The 20,607-nt window shown below is 33.3% G+C and overlaps 1 protein-coding gene across 2 annotated transcripts in view; it reads left to right on the forward strand.

The window, feature by feature from the left end:
* LOC126812534 (casein kinase I) overlaps positions 1-19,309 on the forward strand; it is a 32,579-nt gene extending 13,270 nt beyond the window's left edge. Inside the window, exons 7-9 of one of the 2 annotated variants that reach the window (XM_050538990.2) lie at positions 5,103-5,251; positions 5,480-5,627; positions 10,382-14,266. In XM_050538990.2, coding sequence (XP_050394947.1) covers positions 5,103-5,251; positions 5,480-5,627; positions 10,382-10,638 — 554 coding nt within the window. In that variant the 3' untranslated portion in view covers positions 10,639-14,266. Of the gene's footprint in view, positions 1-5,102; positions 5,252-5,479; positions 5,628-10,381; positions 14,267-16,793 lie in introns of those variants that run through there. The other variant, XM_050538991.2, reaches the window with a different exon arrangement.
* Positions 19,310-20,607: the final 1,298 nt, after the last annotated feature.

Here is a 20,607-nt window from a genome sequence, read left to right on the forward strand (position 1 = left end):
ATTCCTCGGCTGTTCTGACTATTGATGGTTGTTCCGTCAATAGGGGAAACCCCCTCGTAATAAAAACTCGTGTTATACACCATCTAAGGTTAAAACCATGCTTTTACAGGGGAGTAAACCAAATTAAATAAAGTTCCCGACTATCGTCGGGTGCCGCTCTGACAGACTATAAAATTATCCCGTCGGGATTAGCTCAGAAAGGGTTAATAAGCTAAACAGCTGTCGTCTGTCCACAATAACTATGCTTCTAATTGAGGTAGTGTTCAACCCCTGTCCATCACACCTATTGCAACTCTTATATCTCTGCTTCTGTATGGTGTAGAACATACTAAAAAAAACATTCTGGTTCTCAGACAATCCTTATCAAAAATCTGATGTGGGACTGGAGGTTTTTATTGTTATACGCCCACAATTGCTTGTGGACGCTCTAGAGGCTAAAGTTATATCCGATTGACTTTAAATTTATATACAGTGTTTAAGGCCATGAGACGAAGAAGCCTATTGATTTTCAGCGATTTCCGATAATTACTGCCAGAGTTATGGCCCTTGATCACTTCAAAAAATCTTGTGGACGCTCTAGAGGCCAAAGTTAATATCCGATTGACTTTAAATTTATACACAGTGTTTAAGGTCATGAGACGAAGAATCCTATTGATTTTCAGCGATTTCCGATAATTACTGCCAGAGTTATGGCCCTTGATCACTTTGAAAAATCTTGTGGACGCTCTAGAGTCTAAAGTTAATATCCGATTGACTTTAAATTTATACACAGTGTTTAAGGTCATGAGACGAAGAAGTCTATTCATTTTCAGTGATTTTCGATAATTACTGCCAGAGTTACGGCCCTTGATCACTTCAAAAAACCTTGTGGATGCTCTAAAGGCTAAAGTTAATCTCATCGACTTTAAATTTATACACAGTGTTTGAGGTCACGAGGCGAAGAATCGTATTGATTTTCAAAGATTTCTGATAATTACTGCCAAAGTTATGGCCCTTGATCACTTTGAAAAATCTTGTGGATGCTCTAGAGGCCAAAGTTAATATCCGATTGACTTCAGATTGATACACAGAGTTTAAGATATTGAGCCGAACAAGTATATTGATTTTCAATGAATTTTTATGACTTGGAACAGCTAAATCCATGATACAGTATTAAAAGTTTTGTATAAAAAACGTTAGCATGGGGCAGAACTTTATAAAAACCAAACAAATTCTGATGGTCTTCTGAGTTGTTGCTCTTAATCAGATTTTAGTGTATTATAAATGTTTCATTACCGAAAAAAGTAAAAAATATGCGACAACTCTTGTTGACTGCCCGAACGATTTAGCTGCTGTGGGCGTATGTTTTGTTGCCTGGCAACCTATCTTTTTTATTTTGTCAAAGGATCACTGCCGTTTTTTCGCTAAGCACGTCAAATTGTTGTTTATAGGAATGTATATTTATCTAGTATCATTTATTATTGTTAACAGTAAGGGTGTGACGACTAAGAAAAACTTGAACCGGTTAGTCGGCGGCTAAAAAACCGAACCGATTCGGTTTAGTCGGTAATGAAAACTAACTGAAAAATATTAGTCTTCCATAGTCTACAATACACGCTAATATACTGGCCTTTATATATGGAGCTTAAAACTGTAATGGCGACATACATACTGTTCTATGTTTTATGTGTCCAGTACATTAAAAAATTTGGTTTTGTTTGTACTATGTAGTTTGTTCAAATCTCCTGTTTAATCTTTTTAATAAAAGTAATAAATACAACATATAAAAAAACTTCAAACAATGACATATTGATCAATAATATTAGTGATAAACCGACGAGAAAGCGTATCTGGGCATCAGCTCAGTGCGCATGCCTATTGACCTAACCTGGAGGATTGCTTGTTTCTGATTGGGCACTTCAACCATTGACCTTATCGACCGACCAATCAAATAACGTATTCTTAAAATAACTTCATTAGGTATGCAAAAACACTCTCGCTTGTAATCGCGAGAATATCCACGACCGATTACGGAATATAGTATACTGTCTCATTATTATTATTGTATTGTCGACCATTCATCAATGATGTAGCTTATTGCTTATTCGCCCCCATAATTGTCGATCGTTAATGCATGTATCTTTTTTTAAAAAAAAAACATGTTATAATATTCGGGTAACTGGTTTATATCATGCTGTATTTTTTAGACGACTATCGATTTCCCGAAACTGGAACCGGTTTGTAGGTAAAACCGAACCGACTCCGTCTAAACCGACTAATCGTCACACCCTTAGTTAACAGGGTTGTGTACCGTATTTTTCGGAATAAACTTTAAAAAAAAAAATCCCTGTAACTGTCACCCCACGAAGTTGTAAGTCAGTCAATGCACTTTGGTTTTCAGTTAAATTAACCAATTATAAAAATTATACTTTGCAAGCCCGAAATTATTTCTTTAATGCCCAATTAATAGACACCTTCTATTCTACTTTATTCTGTTATTTCTAAATTAGTAACATTGTGTAATCATAATCTTAACGCCAGGTCACGTGCAAAGAGTGTATTGTCTTGTATTTATTGTAAATATTGTAAACTAAATAGTTCAAATGAACCGAGAACAAAACTTGAAATGATAAAATTGTGTTTTTAGCTTGTAGTCCCTCTAGAGGTCATAATTTTTATCCGATTTAAAACACCATTTGAATATATCACTGTTACGACCTAATGATGGTTGAGGCCGGTCAAAATGGCCGCCCCTCGTACGCATATATAGTGTACTTATGTGGTATTTTGTGGACCCTCTAGAGACGACAATTTTGATCGATTTTGATGAAATTTTTATCTTTATATCACAAAGTTCTTGGTTCCTTTCTATAATCGTGCATATTCCGAACGTAACTTCATGGATTATGGCCCCTGATTGTTCGAAAAATCGCATTTTTGTACGCCCACATTGAAATGTGGCCGTATATTGTCGTTGCCCCCGTCCGTCCGTCGATCCAGCGTCCACAATTGCATGTGGACGCTCTAGAGGCCAAAGTTAATATCTGATTGAATTTAAATTTATACACAGTGTTTAAGGTCTTGAGACGAAGAAGCCTATTGATTTTCAGCGATTTCCGATAATTATTGCCAGAGTTATGGCCCTTGATCACTTTGTAAAAATCTTGTGGACGCTCTAGAGGCCAAAGTTAATATCCGATTGACCTAAAATTTATACACATTGTTTAAGGTAATGAGACGAAGAAGCCTATTGATTTTCAGCGATTTCCGATAATTACTGCCAGAGTTATGGCCCTTGATCACTTCAAAAAATCTTGTGGACGCTCTAGGCCAAAGTTAATATCCGATTAACTTTAAATTTATACACAGTGTTTAAGGTCATGAGACAAAGAAGCCTATTGATTTTCAGCGATTTCCGATTATTACTGCCAGAGTTATGGGCCTTGATCACTTTGAAAAATCTTGTGGATGCTCTAGAGGCCTAAGTTAATATCCGATTAACTTTAAATTTATACACAGTGTTTAAGGTCATGAGACAAAGAAGCCTATTGATTTTCAGCGATTTCCGATTATTACTGCCAGAGTTATGGGCCTTGATCACTTTGAAAAATCTTGTGGATGCTCTAGAGGCCTAAGTTAATATCCGATTGACTTTAAATTTATACACAGTGTTTAAGGTCATGAGACGAAGAAGCCTATTGATTTTCACTGATTTCCGATAATTACTGTCAGAGTTATGGCCCTTGATCACTTTGAAAAATCTTGTGGACGCTCTATAGGCCAAAGTTAATATCCGATTGACTTTAAATTTATACACAGTGTTTAAGGTCATGAGACGAAGAATCCTATTGATTTTCAATAATTACTGCCAGAGTTATGGCTCTTGATCACTTCAAAAAATCTTGTGGACGCTCTAAAGGCCAAAGTTAATATCCAATTGACTTTCAATTTATACACAGTGTTTAAGGTCATAAGACAAAGAATGCTATTGATTTTCAATGATTCCGATAATTACTGCCAAAGTTACGGCCCTTGATCACTTTGTGACGCTCTAAAGGCTAAAGTTATCATCCGATTGTCTTCGGATTGATACAGAGTTTAAGATCTTGAGGCGATCAAGTATATTGATTTTCAATGAATTTTTATGTCTTGAACAGCTAAATCCATGATATTAAAAGTTTTGTATACAAAACGTTAGCATGGGGCAGAACTTTATAAAAACAAACAAATTCTAATGGTTTTCTGATAATTACTTCATGAGTTGTTGCTCTTAATCAGCTTTTAGTGTATTATAAATGTTTCATTACTGAAAAAAGTAAAAATATGCAACAGCTCTTGTTGACTGCCTGGACGATTTAGCTGTTGTGGGCGTATGTTTCGTTGCCTGGCAACCTATCTTTAAGTGGAGCCACTAGAGGTCACAATTTTTATCCAATTTTAAAAAAAGGTTTAAATTTATCTCTGTTACACCCTAATGACGTTTAAGTTCCAATTTTGTAAAAATTGGACCAAACTGCTTGACAAAAGGACCACTCCTTGTATCCAAATAGTATAAAAGTATGTAATACGAAGGTTGTTGACACTCTAGAAGTAGAAGTCACAATTTTTATCCGATTTTGATGAAACTTGAAATGTATGATTATAATCCAAAGGTCTTGGTTCTTTTTGATATTTGCACATCAGACCATAACTTTCTGGATCATGACCCCTGATTGTACGAAAAATTGCATTTTTGTTTTTAGCTTGTTCTCTATCCATCTTTTGCAAAATGTGGGTGTATCTTGCCTGGCTGCCGCTGGTTTGAAGTGACGCTGGATTATCTGAGAACCAGAATGTTTTTTTATATGACCTTAGTATAAGTCATCTAAATGTCTTGACTGAGATGGACAATAATTGTTTTCTGTTTAGGTGCAGAGAGATAAACAATTTGATTGCTCAGACGCTCAGTGCTTTATAAAAGATTATGTGCATCTATTTATTTTGGGAATAATCAAATGAAACAAGTAAAATTATGATTGAATTTAGTTAGGATTAATGTGTTGGTGGGCAAATTTTTTGTATTGTAGAATTGTACTAGAATGTTGTGTGTTACAAATTATCTATTGAAATGTTCCTGTTTTCAGCTGAATTTGCTACTTACCTAAATTTTTGTCGATCTCTACGTTTTGATGATAAACCTGATTATTCCTATCTTCGACAGTTGTTCCGAAACCTCTTCCATCGTCAGGGCTTCACATATGATTATGTCTTTGACTGGAATATGCTGAAATTTGTATGATTAATTTATTTAATTTATTATAATAATTATAAAAGTTTTGTATGTCAAGCAGTATAACTTGATAATGATATAGACAAAAAGAAAATATGACCACATAGAATCTTTTGAACAACTTTTAATTAGTTTCATTTAGACCATATGTAAATGTATTAGTAGTAGAACTTTGTATTGATTGTAACATTTCATTTCTATATTGTTAATGGTAATATAATTATTTTTCAGGGGGGTCGGAGTGCTGAGGAAACCGAACGAGACCGTAAAATGAGTTCTACAGCTCGAGCATTACAGGGAACGCCAGGAGGCATAGGACGAATGCGCGGTGAACCAATTGGGTTAAATCCTGGGGGTCAGATGTCTGCAGATTTTAATAGTAAGTACTCCTACAACTAAACATCCCTTAGATTTATCATACTTTAGGAAGGCACAAGGCTTCATTGAAGACCATTGTCTAACACTTATGAATTAAATGTAACAGTAATGTTGATGGGTTCGGTTATTGATGTCGAATGACGGAAAGCATACATATTCAGCACAAGATTAGGACGTTAAACCCTATTTCATTTCATTTCCGAAAAGAAATCTTTGACAGTTTAAATTCAAAATATGCGTAGGCTGCAGTGCCGCTGTCCGAAAAAAAATTCTCCTTATAGCACACTGCATATGTCAGTCTTCAATAGCTCAGATCGAGCAGAAAAGTAGGAGGTTAAACCCCATTTCAGTTCATTTCATTAAATTATTGAGGTGTTAATTTGTCTTCAGTTAACCTCAGAATTTTGAAAATGAGCAAGGGGGGTTGCATGACTGAATGGTCAAAGGCATGCTCTTTAGATCATAAAGTTTTGTCAAAGAGTCGAGTGGGATGATTTCAATTCCCAGCTTGTACATGAAAATAGTAGGGTCGACTGTCCAATCTCGAGTCCTCTCACTGCTAAAGACTAAAAGACCCCTACACGCAAGCAAATTATTGAAATGAAATTGAGGTCCACTGGTTCTCTCTTCCCATGTGAATTATTGAAATAAAATTGAACCATGTTTAAGTCCCGAAATGACCTGGTTTGCATAGACTGAACAGTAAACCCCATCTCTATCTTATAATAAGCAAACCTTTCCTATTATTCATGAATGGATCCCCATAGCCAATTTTCTTTAGTAAAAAATAAAATTTAAGGGTATCAGTACCTTGTGCCTTTCCGAATTTAGCAAGTATGTCATTGTTCATTCTTCATACATGTAGATGCATGCACACACATTTTTTCTCTTCATAAATTCATTTGATCACATTGTAGTAGAATATATAGTTTGTTTTATTATGTTTTATGTAGTCTTTTCAGTGACTATTTTTACATGATTTCTCCCGTATGCTTCTCTTATATATATATATATATTTTATCATCTTTTGTAGCATCTATTTAATACCAATAAACAAAAAACACAGCAATCTACTTCATTCACTTTTGTGTATCTTACAACATAATTAACTTATCAAATAGTCATTAATTTGTAAAAGAAATCATAAAATAAAGTTATATTTAGAAGCATTGTATGAAATGTGTTCTCTGATCAATCAATTTAAGCCACTGCACTAACAATATACATCTGTCTATCAGGTTATTATTTGCTTAGCGGATTAACAGGATTTTGCATTCAACACATCACATGGGGACATATCTTATTACTTAATACCACTTGAGCAATCAAATCCTCAACATGTCAGACAAATTATGAACAGAAATATTAATTTGCTTCTCTTAATGACCAGTGATATGGTAATGTTTTCCCAAATCCTTTTTAGTACTTAGCCATGTGCAATTTAGAGTCAATATCATTTATAAGATTTAAACATGGAATAAGAGAACCTGTGAGAATTTAGTGGGGTTGCAATTTAAAATATGTAATACACTGGTGGTTTGCTTGATTGCAAATTAGTGCTAACTAATCAAATTTATGGAAATATATAATTTTTTTTCCTGCATTAAAATGTATTGGAAAGTAATTGTAAAACAACATTCTGTTTCGTTGCCCTCTTAAAAGCGTGGGTCATTGGGTTAAAGAGTTATTTTAACAAGTAACAAAAATTTATATTTTGAGATTCTGATTCAATATTGTAAGCTCTGATTCAATATTGTAAGCTCTGATTCAAATATTGCTAATGTCATGTTCACATTGACACATTTCTATTTGCATTGACTCGTGTGTGTTGCTAAAGAGATGACTGATGGCTACTTGTGCATTAGAAGGACCTTTATTTTTAAGTGATGTGGAAGTTTTGTAGCTCAGTTAAATTGAATTTGAAGTTTATTTGGAACAAATATTTTACTTACAGTTGACTAATCGAAGTTGTAAAGTTTAAATCTGTAAATAATTGTGTGTACCATGAATTGGGTAGTGTTTCAGATAACTGGTGTGTACTCGCCATTAAATATTAAACATGTCCATTCTTTGATATAAAAAGACAATAAGCACACCAACTGTATTGCAAAACAGACAAATATTCCTGCTTTATGCATCTTTTGGAATCGTGAAGTCCTTAGAGTTAGAACAGAAGAGAGCACTTTACTTTCAGTATACTTACACATAAACCATCTGTTCTAACCATTGTCAAAGTTTTATTTGATTTTTACACCCCCACATTGAAATGTGGTCATATATTGTCGTCGCCCCCGTACTTCTGTCCGACTTCCACAATTACTTGTGGGGACTCTGGAGGCTAAAGTTGCCATCCGATTGATTTCAAACTTTATACACAGTGTAAGGTCATGAAATGAAGAATCCTATTGATTTTCACCAATTTCCAAGAATCACTGCCAGAGTTATGGCCCTTTATCACTTTGAAAAGTCTTGTGGATGCTATCAAGGCTAAAGTTAATATCCTATTGACTTAAAATTTATATACAGTATTTAAGGTCTTGAGATGAAGAAGCCTATTTATTTCCACCGGTTTCTGATAATTACTGCCAGATTTATGGCCCTTGATCACTTTGAAAAATCTTGTGGATGCTCTAGAAGCTAAAGTTTATATCCGATTGACTTTAAATTTATGCACAGTGTTTAAGCTCATGAGACGAAGAAGCCTATTGATTTTCATCAATTTTCAATAATTACTGCCCGAGTTATGGCCCTTGATCACTTTGAAAAATCTTGTGGACGCTCTAGAGGCTATAGTTAATTTCTGATTGACTTTAAATTTATATTATATGCAGTGTTTTTTAAAAGATCATCAAACGAAGAAGCCTATTGAATTTCAACGATTTCCGATTATTACTGCCTCAGTTATGGCCCTTGATCACTTTGATATATCTTGTGGATGCTTTGAAATATCTTGTGGATGCTTGAGAGACCTTTAGATTGATACACAGAGTTTAAGATCTTGAAACGAACAAGTATGATGTTAAATTTGTGTATACTAATCGTTAGCATGGGCCAAACAAATTCTAATGATTTTCTGATAATTACTTAATGAGTTGTTGTTCTTAATCAGATTTTAGTGTGTTATAAATGTTTCATTACCGACCAAAGTAAAAACATGCGACAGCTCTTGTTGACTGCCCGGACAATTTAGCTGCTGTGGGCGTGTGTTTTGTTGCCTGGCAACCTATCTTTCAATAGAACAAGACAATGATGACTGACTACTACTTGATTTTGACTTTATATTGTTGACATGGAAACAGTCATCATAATACTATTACCGATACTGGCAACAGGTCTTATTCAACAGCTTCATTAATGCACTTTAAAAAGATATATTGGTACTGGGATTAATTTTCTATAAATATTTATTCATTTCTTACTGCTGGAGCATGTCTCTTTCTATTTTTGCATGTTTTCTTTCTTATTCTGCATTAAAAAAAAAAACCTGCTTGAAAATAAATTGTTTCATGGTGGCTCAACATTATAAATGATTAGCTAGAATCCAAATTAGCATAAACATAGCATTACGGTGCAAATCTCATACTAAACTTACGCTGTTTGTCTACAATTAGCTCTGCTTGAGAACTGACACTTAGCTAGTTGACTGACATTTTAAGTCCTAAATCGACGATTTTAGTCGAAAACACTTTTAAGTATATTTTGAGAATTTTGAATAAGTTTATATTCTGCTTTCATTTAATAAAATTAAAAAGATTTAGTCTTTTTGTGTATAACAGATGGGAACTGGAGTAGGAATGCAATACAAAACAGTATACACATTGTTGGATATGGCGGCCATTTAGGACAGATATCTACATGTATTCTCGAATTAGAGTAGAAAGTTCTCTGTGTGCAGACTGGTGCAAATGTTTGTCACTTGATATAGAACTTTGTGTACTTGGGTGTCAAAAATTATGTTAAATAAATGCATGATGGAAAATCATTTACAATATTCTGGATGATATTTGATTAATGAAGACGTTCATTGATTTGAGATCATTAACAAAGATAACACCAGCACCCCCCACCCCACCCCTACAAGCATGCTAATCAGTGAAGGAATAATCACACTGAAGCTTTTAGAAAGTGAAATATTCTCTTTTATGTCTAATATCAGAAACTGCTTATAGTGCAATTAAATAAGTTTGTGTACTTTTAAAAGCTTACAATATACATGTGTTTCATTGAAGAGAATTATTTTTTTTTGTTTAGTAATTTATCAAATGTCTTGATAAAGTTACAGCTTGTTTTTTTAACAAATAATTATTGAATTCATAGTAATTACCTTAAATATTTTTATTTTAAAAATAAAAATGAAAGAAATATATTAAACCATCTTTTGATTAGATGTACTTACGGTATGGAACAATTTAAAATTTAAATAGTCGCTCATTTACATGAACTTTCAAGCTCGATTTATTTGGGTCTTAGGCCACTGCTTACATATTAATTCATTTTCTTTGTCTTGTCACTAATGTCAGTTTTGCAACTTATATTTATTTCATCACCATCCTCATTTTGCATTCCCCATTTCTGTATTTAATTTACTCGGTTTCAGTTTGTACATTATTAGTACCTAGATTAGATTGTTGTTGATTGCATGATGGTCTTGTTTAGTAATATGCACAAGTCATTACATCATCTAAATTCACATTGATTCAGTCATGGCATCACTCTTGCTCTTTATCAACTGTTTGTTTTTCTTTCTGCTCTCAGACATGCGAGGCCTCTCCTCTCGGCTGAAAGAGAGACTCCCAGCACGGCTGTCCCTAGCTACCAAAGGTTCAGGCTCTCAAGAAGGTGTGACAGAGAGTAGAGTGAGTGAGAGACTAGCCACACCATCTTCTGGTGGTAGGTTAAGTATGAAGGGTTCAGGGCTCCCAGTACCTATAGGTAGTAGTGCAGATGGCTCGAAACTAAGACGTGTTGCCGGTGATAGTAGAGGATTGTCAACTAAACAACGTCAAACATGAACTTAATTGGCAATTAGTGAATTGATAATTTTAACAAGTGTTTCCTAAAATTACTCTATTTATTAACTGCGACTGTTTATGATAATATATTGCTCCAACAGAATATTATGGTAATAAGATAAACGCAAACAAGTATTTACGGCATTATTATAATCAGACGGAAGTGTAAATTTAGTTGATGTGAGGCTGATTAAATCTAGACAGACGTATTTTGTGTTTCTAGTGCAATGCAATGGGGGAAAAACCCAGTTGAAGTCTAATAAATATCCAATTTATTTGGTTCGAATGTGACATTATACAGCAATTGTGTATATGAACAATGTTTTAATATTATATATACTGTGAAGTATATGGTTTTGTTTTAAGCTCTGCAATCAGGTACTGTTATGTTTTGTTTTATTATTTTCTTTTATATTATAAAACATTCATTAATGTGTATCATTTGTTCTAGTAAACATGAATTTCATTATATTATAAAATTTGTAATCAGTTGTTTGTCATGGTGTGTTTTCATAAAATTATAATTGAAGTCGTGAATTTAGTCCCTAAGGTATGGATCGTTTTAATTTGTGATAATTTATGTCAAATAGTGCTACTGCCAACTACAGCCTCACATATTTTACAAATTGATTTTGAAGCTTTAAATTAGAAAATAATTAAAAAAAAAAAAAATTCAATCTTGATTTAAGTGATTTCATTATCTTTATTGAATGTGTTCAAAGGTAAGTTATCAACTTCGCGATGACTTTATTCCAAAATTAAATCATCTAATTTACAATATACGTTAAGTATCGATAGGAAGATGATGCCGTTTCCATCGCCTTTTCCTTGATAACTCTATTGATGCTACAGAAACCTACATGTACCTGTCTGTCTGCTAAGTGTGATTAATGCAAACAGAACTATAACTGTGTTTCTCAATAGAGTACCCAGCCTCAAAGTGAAGGAAATGATTATTCAGTGCAATGACCAATAGTGAGCAGGCCATCAATTTTAAGTTTAATATACAGTTGTAATTTGTTTAGTAATATATCGTGAAATAGATTTAATGTGAGATTATCAACAATAAATAAGAGCAGAAAAGGTCATGTCAACTGTTGCCCACCAATTGGTAGCAGTTATGATGATCCAAAATGTAAGTTGGATTGGGAAACAAATATTTTTAAAGATGGCCTGAACTTAAAAGTAAATAACATTAAAGAAAAATTACTCTATATTTCCCATTCTTGATACTTTTGTTTTACAGAACAGGATATTTTTACTGGTTGCTACATATTTGTAATTTCCTCAATTTGAAAAATTATTCAAATAGCAGTTTGTAGTATCATACATGTATTCGTAGGTAGATTCAAACTACTAGTAAAAATATCTTGTTTACACTTATTTTGTTGATGTTACAAATTGAATTATTAACAGTACATTGTATGTACAGTAAGTAATGTTTATGTTGTGTGACTTGTATTATAAATATGGAAATCATTATATTACTGTTATTTTATAGGTGTAATTGTAAATATAGGTTGATTGAGTTATGGCAGTTTTAAAGTTTGTTTTGTAATTAAAATGTATTTATTAACAGGAAAATACCAATTTAAATTTAGGCTTTATTGCATATAGTATCCAATTAATTATGATTTTAAAGAAATAGCTTAAATTCCTAATATTTAGAATAGATCTTGATCTAAAGATCATTTATTAAGATGTTTAAGTATCATGTTTCAAATGCCTATCATAGCATCTTTGAGAGTGTTTCTTCATGTTACTGGATTAGTATTTTAGTGTGATTAATCATTTCATTATGGTGAAACAAGTTAGTATTTTAAAGTAAATTTTTAGGTTGAAGATCATCAATTACTTATAAAATTGTTGTTTACAAATGTTAAGGTTTACAATTATTTGCACCTGTAATTGTATCCTAGTAGCAGGGATGTGCCCAGAAAAATATTTATGCTGATTGATAATCTTAGGCAGGGGATGCATGAGGAGGACAGAAGCTCCCTTCTTAAAAGCAAGGGGAGTTGGTCCCTTGGGAGAAAATTATCAGGGTTTTTGGGGGGTTATTTTTTTGGGGGGGGGGGCAGATTGAAAAAGTGCAATTTCGTGACATTGTGGCGCAGTTTTGCCTTTTTCGTAAATAAACTTTTTATGAAATCTCTGGTAATTTATAATAAGTGGAAATTGATTTGCCTGTTTTTTGTTGAGAAAATCCATACTATGGATAAAAATTACAGAGCTAAGCTTTACCATATCTTCAGTCTGATTTCGGGTTTCCTCCCACTGTTGAAGACCCCTACGTGCAAGCAAATTATTGTAATAAAATTGAACCATGTGTTAGTCCTGAACTGACCTACATGTAGTTTGTGTCAAGTGGACATTAAACCCCATTTCTCTCTCTCTGATTTCTGAACATGTTTTTAATCACCATACAAAATGGTGGCACTGCCAGAGAGATCAACCTTTTTTACTAGCCAAACTCTTCCAAATGCAAACATTATGATGAGTATGTTTGATGGATGGCAGACATGCCCCTCTTAATCAGCAAATTGATATTTTAAAGACCTTTTATTAATTGTATTACATTAAAAATATAATGCTGAACTACAATGGTGCAGTGCCAGTAAACAAACTAGACTTTTTTAACCTCTCATGCTAGTTAAATGGCACTGATATGACTGGTTAAAAAAGTCTACATATCTGTGTTAGATGTCTATGTTATAGGTCCGTTTGACATGAGTCAAGATGATTTATTCAATTTATGAGATTAAAAGGAACAAATAAAGACGCTTTTTTTCCATTTTAAATAATCTTTGTTTACAAAAAAATAATGGACGAAAACCTGCTTCAAGATATTTTTCCCAGTCGGAAAATATTTGTGTTTGGCGGTGCTGCCCGGTAACTTTAATAGTAGGCACATCCCTGTACTAGTGTATAGGTTAAAAATATACTGGTCAGTAGTATCAATATGCCAAAACCTTTTGAAATTAATATTATATAATGTGTATATAGATAAATTTAAATATATAAATCATAAATTAATGAAATTTTATGAAAAAAACATGAAAATTCATGTAAAATATGTATTGGTGGATTTGTCTGGTATTGTTGTATATGCACAATGTTACTAAGGTTTAAGTAAGCATGATTCTCTCTCTCTCTCTCCCCCCCCCCCCCACCAAAAAAAAAAGGAAAAAAAGAACAAAACAATAAAACCCCTTTCTCTTCAGACACTTATAGTCCAATAATTCATCCGCTTACTGAAATGAAATATCAAAAATACATGTGTTAAAGGATATTTAAATTTTAAAATATTTGTGGTAACTGCTCTATTGTCCCTGTAATATTGACTGCATACTTAAATAATCTTGAAGACAAGAAAAACATCTTTCAATTTATATGATAATGGCCATTAATTATATCTTTACCAAAATATTTAGCATTGATAGATTTGAGTATTTTAAACTGATATGTTGTTTTGAATAAGTGGCCAAACAATTTAATTGTATTTTATATGTAAACTATGCATTTGTGCTTCAGGTATAATGCATAGTGCAAAGAATTTTTCCCACAAGAGAGAGAACACCAGATATTTTTTGGGGTCCATGTTGAAAAATAAAGAGTAATAATGATATATCAATTCTTTGTAATTACTATATGGTATTTCCTGGCACTATTCTCCTTGTATATGTAGATGCCAAATTAATGGGACATTTCATTTCGATACTTTTTATGGAAAATTCTTGTTTTATTTCAATTCTTGGAAACCAAGTGACATTTGGTGGCTTTGTGGCTCTAATTGTATATTAAGAATTTTTCAAAGCATCATAATTGCTATATGAAATAAATATTTGTAGCAATACAACAAAACCATGTCTAACTTTCCATATCATTTCAGCATTTTAATTTAGTGTATATATTGTCGTCATTCCTGTCTTGTCTGATCTTCAGTACGCAATTGTTATTGTCCGATTGACTTGAAATTTATATTGTCATAGTTGACATGCTATTTGGTAGGATAAAAATGATTCCTGGATTTTCTTCACAAAATTGATAAGTATTATCGAATGTAATGTAGTCACAAGTATTTATGTGGGTACAAAATGTGCCTATCACAGGATTTATATCAGAGATTTGAGGCAAGGAATTTTTGTTTCAATAGCAAGTTTCGGTGACAGAATAATATTTGATTCAATTTTCAATGTTTCGGATGACTTAACTGCTGCAGACAAATGTTTTGTTGCCTGGCAACTTATCTTTCACATTTTATCATTACATTTAGTTACAATGAAAATATGGGTACTTGCTGGTTTAGGTGAAATGTTCTATTGATCTTTTGTATCGTGGAGATTTGAATATTATAAGATGAACAATATTGGCTGTTATTTAAATACATGTATTACCACATTTCATTCATTGACATTGCAATATTCATCTCAGTACAATATTGTAAAATATTATGAATGTCAAATATTGTATATAATTTGAACATCTTGATGATTGAATAAACATTTTATACAGAACTGTATAAAAATAAAATAGACAGAAAATGTATGTCATCATCACCTACCTGAGTCAAAATTTCTAAAAAGAAAAAAATATTTTTAAAAGAAGCCATTCTGGTGACCTAGGGTTCCTGAGCCGTTCAGTCAGAAAGTGTGGTATTGGTGTCATTACAAAATCAGTGCAACTTTTTGCATAGGACAGAATTGTGTTTAGTCCTTTGCACCAGAATGATTAAGCTACTCCCAACAATATATTATGTAAGTTAAAGATGTAGGTATGCAATTGCAAGGTAACTTCCAAAAATGATGTAATTACATTAACCCTTGTCTTAAAGATTTACCAAGGATAGAAGCTTCTTTGTCTAGAATAAGTACACAAATTTCAAGTAGATTGCCAAGTATTAAAAAAATGAAAAACGGGCATCTCCTTTGAGCACAAGATTTATTCAAAACATTGCTACCAGACATTGAATGCTAACCTAATTCTGCTTTCATACCTTACCATAGAATAAAAGTTACAATATGTTGGTCACATTGACTGAAGTCTTGTATTGACAAGATGTTATACGAGATGTTAACGTCACTTGAACCGCCCTCCTCATAGACCTAAGGTACATGTATAATGAGTCTACTGGCCACAAAAACAGTTGCTAAATGTATAAACTGCACTGCGATTCATCCGAAGTTTAATTTTATACTGACTGTATTAGTCCATAGTAATTGTACCATCATTTATTAAAAGCATTCATAAGACACTTTACAATACATAAAATGAACTCAATCAAGGGTAACTGTAAGCAAAAACGCTCAACACAATCTTAGTAAAGCATTGATCAGAGAACATGCATGCAGAAACTTTAAACATATCTTCACATAATAGCACACACATTTAGGGATCCCTTCGCACTACAGGTACAAAAGGAATGGAACAAAGTGAAGTTGAATACAGTCAAATTAAACATTTTATTAGTACATTATTATAATAATACTTCCCTGTTAGTTGTAAATTGTTCAAAGTGAGCAAAAAACTATTGGAAGACAGCAGACCCTGTGGTAATCCCACTATGTATATGAAACAAAAAGTATGGAAATGAAATATGTTATCAAAGGTCACATCCCATCTTTTTTCTGGAACATTATTGCCCCAACTACTAGAACTACTGCTCCGCTCCCACAAACTCACACTGTTCAGGGGTGCTACTTAACTATATGACAACATAGGTCAATTGATCCATTGGTGGGTTGCAATTTTGGCAATTAATCTCTTAATTCTGTTCTAGCTTTTTTAGAAGCACAGGTCTAGTAAATGCAGGAGCACTACATCACAAATAAAACAACCAACCATAATTGTGCTCAGTCTCTGATAACCTACTCCCTGTAGCTTATTCATTACCATATAAAATTGAGGATTATACATAACATAGACATATTTCTTGCTCCATCTTATCTGTAGTAAGCCTGGTAGTGATTTTACACTTTACTGTATTTCATCTTACTGTGTTAAGTTTTGTTTATTTTCGTTTGGTAGTTGGAAGGGACCCTATAATTTACTTGATTTCTTTATTTCACATCATCGGAATCTGTTTAGATGACATTTTTTAAGAGCATTAGTTTAGTATACGTCATAATATTGAATAATTTGTTGAAATATTACAGGTACATCTCCACGTCCTGTATCGAGAGAACGGGAAAGACGAACAAGTACCAGACTTCATCGAGGTATGCCTACAACAACTGAACAGCAAAGAGATCCATCCCGTATTCCAACAAGTCAAACCACACAGGCCATGATGTCGAATACAATGAACTCTGCTCTACGTAGAGGAAGTGCGTCGCGCGATGGGGACAATCAGCGAGCAGGCTCCTCAAAACATATAAGGAAATAAATTATTAATTTTTAAATATTTTTAATTAAAATAAAAAATACCTACCAATATTCCCACCATGATTGAACCGTGGCAGCGGAAAAATTCAAGAGCATTCCTTCTTTACACCATTATCATCATGTTTGTTGTAAACATCAACGAAACTGCTGTAGATTTGAATCATAATTAGACACTTGTAATGAGTGTATTTGCCATGGTTAGTTGATGGTGATTCTAGAATGCTTTGATAATAAGAAAAAAAACAGTGGGAATTATGTGATAATAATCTTTATGATCTAAAGCTGAAGAGTCGAAAGTGAACATGTCTTGCTTGGAAAATAGTGTGATTAGTGTGGAAACTGGTGACATAAAAGTGAACTGTTGTTCCAGAACCAAAATGCATTATGTGTTGAATATTGCAGCAAGTTAAATGTGAGGATGTATGTAAAAACAATCAGTTAATAAACATTAATATATTATACACTATATCGTGAACTTTTAAACTGTTATAGTCAAATCAGCATTTTACAAACCTTGTTTATATTCACATATAGACCAGGAGCTCAGAGTGGTAAACCTAGCTGAAAAGTGTACTAATTTTAATCAATGGATATCGGGGGACTGTTTCACGAAATTTTAACTAAGATAAAATTCAAATTTTAGTAATTTGATTGGATAATATTAGATTGATTTTAGTGCTTAACCAATCAAAATTGAAGTATCAAAAATTTGGATTTTATCTTTAGTTAAGATTTCAAGAAACCGGGCCCTGGTATCATCAGAATGTAAGACTGCTGGGTTTCTGATGGTGGGTGTGGCTGTGAGGGTTGTGATTCTGGGTGTGAATTCTTGAGATAGATTAGCTCAAAAGTGTAAATCATACAGCAGTGTACTGTACATCTTCAGGTGTTACAAAAACACTCTGTCAGACATTTCTAGTGTTGGGTTACCCCTGACAGAGCTATGTAATTGCCAGACATTTGTAGTGGTGGAGTATCCCTGACAAGAGTTATCTAATTTCCAGACCATAGCTAGGCTAGATTAGCTGAAGTCTGTACCACCTAAAACAGCTTTGGAGTTGTTCAGTACCACCACAAGAATCGTGAATGACCATTGCCAGACAGTTTGTGCGGTGGGTTACCCCTAACAGACACGCCCCAAAATGCCACGCCCATCAGCAACTCAGCAGACGTGCATTCTGATGATACCAGATATACATGCATTGATACCATATAGGAGAAAATTGGTACACTTGTCAGCTAGGTTGACCCCCTTGGGCTCCCGCTCTAATACACTCAAAAAATTATTGCTGTCGTCCCTGTTCATTCATGGACTGTTGTCATTGTATTTGTAAGCTTACAGTAACAGACCAGGTTTTTTAATTATTATTTTTTAAAACTTTCTTTGATTGTTAGTTACCTGAACTACATTTTACAGATCAGTTTTCAAGATCTTGTTATGACAGTTGCTAAAATTAGTCACATACTACCTTGCGATTTATTGAGTGACCTATTGAATTTGTATCAAATTTGCATAACAATAAAACTTAATAGATCGGGAGTTATTGTCAAATTGACCCTATAACTCAGACTTTCTGCCATTTCTGGAGATGCCAGTCATTTACAAGTTTTAAATTACAAACAATTACTATTGTATAAAGCTGTAAAGTAGCTCTACTTTTTTGTTAAACTGATGGGATGACACAGCTACTGGTGGGTGTATGTTTTATTGCTTGGTGATCTATGTTTATAGAATCATTTACAATTACAGTGATGGATACAGATTATTGTTTAAATAAAAATTAAACAAGAATTAATCTATCTGTGGTAAGACTTTAATAAACACAATCCCATGCATAGATGTGCCAATTGTAAATAGATAATATTGAAATTGCATTTTGTGTGAATCGGGCTAAGCATCATATTTATATGTTCATATAGTCTCAGTTTAGTATGAACTTAATATCCTGTCAAGCACTATTCTCAACACTAAGTTACACCAAATTTGACTGTTTGTCTCAATGGATCTTGTGTGAATTATATGAAGAGCTTCGTTTTTTTAAAATATATTAATTCGTTAGAACTGAACTTGTATAAGCTAAACATTATTTATTATTAAAATATCAACACTAATCACTTCGCTTTTGGTATTTTCAGAATAACGGTATCATAAATTAAATGAATTTTAAATATTGACAACACTGTCATTTGGAATTGTACATTATCTTATGTATGTTTGTTTATGTGGAGAATTTGTCACACAAGATATAAGTTGTACATGATGTAAATAAAGTATATATAATTTCAATACTGCAATCTGTCATGTTGAATGTTCCATTTTAAATACCTCCACTGTATACAAACCTTGCAAATATATATATTCCCTATACACATTGTAAATGTTCTCAATTGTAAATTTACTTTAATATAATCAGCTTTAAATTTAATGTTCGAATCTGTAGACAAATTTTTAAAAAAGAATACTTTTTTTGCTGTTATTTAAGGATTTTCTTTTGTGCTACATGAACTGAAGGCAAAGTTAGTCCTGCTAGATTTTAAAACCTTGGAAAACGAAGTGAGGTCCAGAGATAATGGCAGCTACACATGTATAGAGTAAATTCCTGTTTATGGAATATTGTCAGTTGTACAATATACATTACACACCTTATTTCAGATTTAGTTGTAATGGATAAAATCTGCTGTACTACATGTATATGATCAGTTGATAATAGGCTCCATGGATAGTTAGATTTGTCATGTTCCACATTTATTAAAAAAACATGCATTATAGGTCTGCAGGATAATTAGTACTACATTGTATTCTCAATGTATACATGTAATTCCATGCGCGGGTGTATTTGCTCATGGACCAAGCAGGCGATGGCTTTATTCGCCGCCTCACTAAGAACTAGTATATTGAAAATGGACAACACTAGTAGGGCTAGGCCTTTTTTTCTGCATTCAAAACTCGACAACAGACCACCGTTCCCCTGTAAAACGATCTGGACTATTGTGATTACTGGAGTCATTAGTTGAACGACCTTCCTTTAATATTCTGCGATATCACTGCACCAAGGCCGTTAATATTGTACGTGCCATTTGTCAAGGAATCACCAGTCGGGTTTGCTAGCATGGCAGGCGTACGAACGCAACGTAATTCGATAATCTGAACGATCGGTTATTTAAAAGGCAGTGGCTATTGTTACGACGAGTCCATCGGCGAAGTTAAAAACAGAATAGTCGTAAAAATAGTCCTAACCCTAACCCTTCCCATCTCGTAATTGCTGCCTTCAGTTCTGAAAACTTTGAAAATACTGCTCCTTTTTCAAAGCTGGCGTTGGGGAGATTGGCAGCCATTTTGGAATTCGTTCTAAACTTGGCTCAAGACTCGTAACAATAGCCACTCTGTATATTAAAACGATAATAATACCCTTGAGCTGGAGACAATTGTGGGACATCCAATGAGATGACGAAGGAAAAGCTGACATGATTTTGAAGAATGTAGTAGACCTGTTCCAAACCTAACCAGTAGTTTCTATATGGGTTCCCAAATCCATTTGCATACTCATTAGGGTGTTTCACTTTTCACTTTTTTTTTAATTTCTA

This window comes from Patella vulgata, chromosome 2, assembly GCF_932274485.2.
Source record: "Patella vulgata chromosome 2, xgPatVulg1.2, whole genome shotgun sequence".
In the NCBI taxonomy this organism is placed as follows: domain Eukaryota; kingdom Metazoa; phylum Mollusca; class Gastropoda; family Patellidae; genus Patella; species Patella vulgata.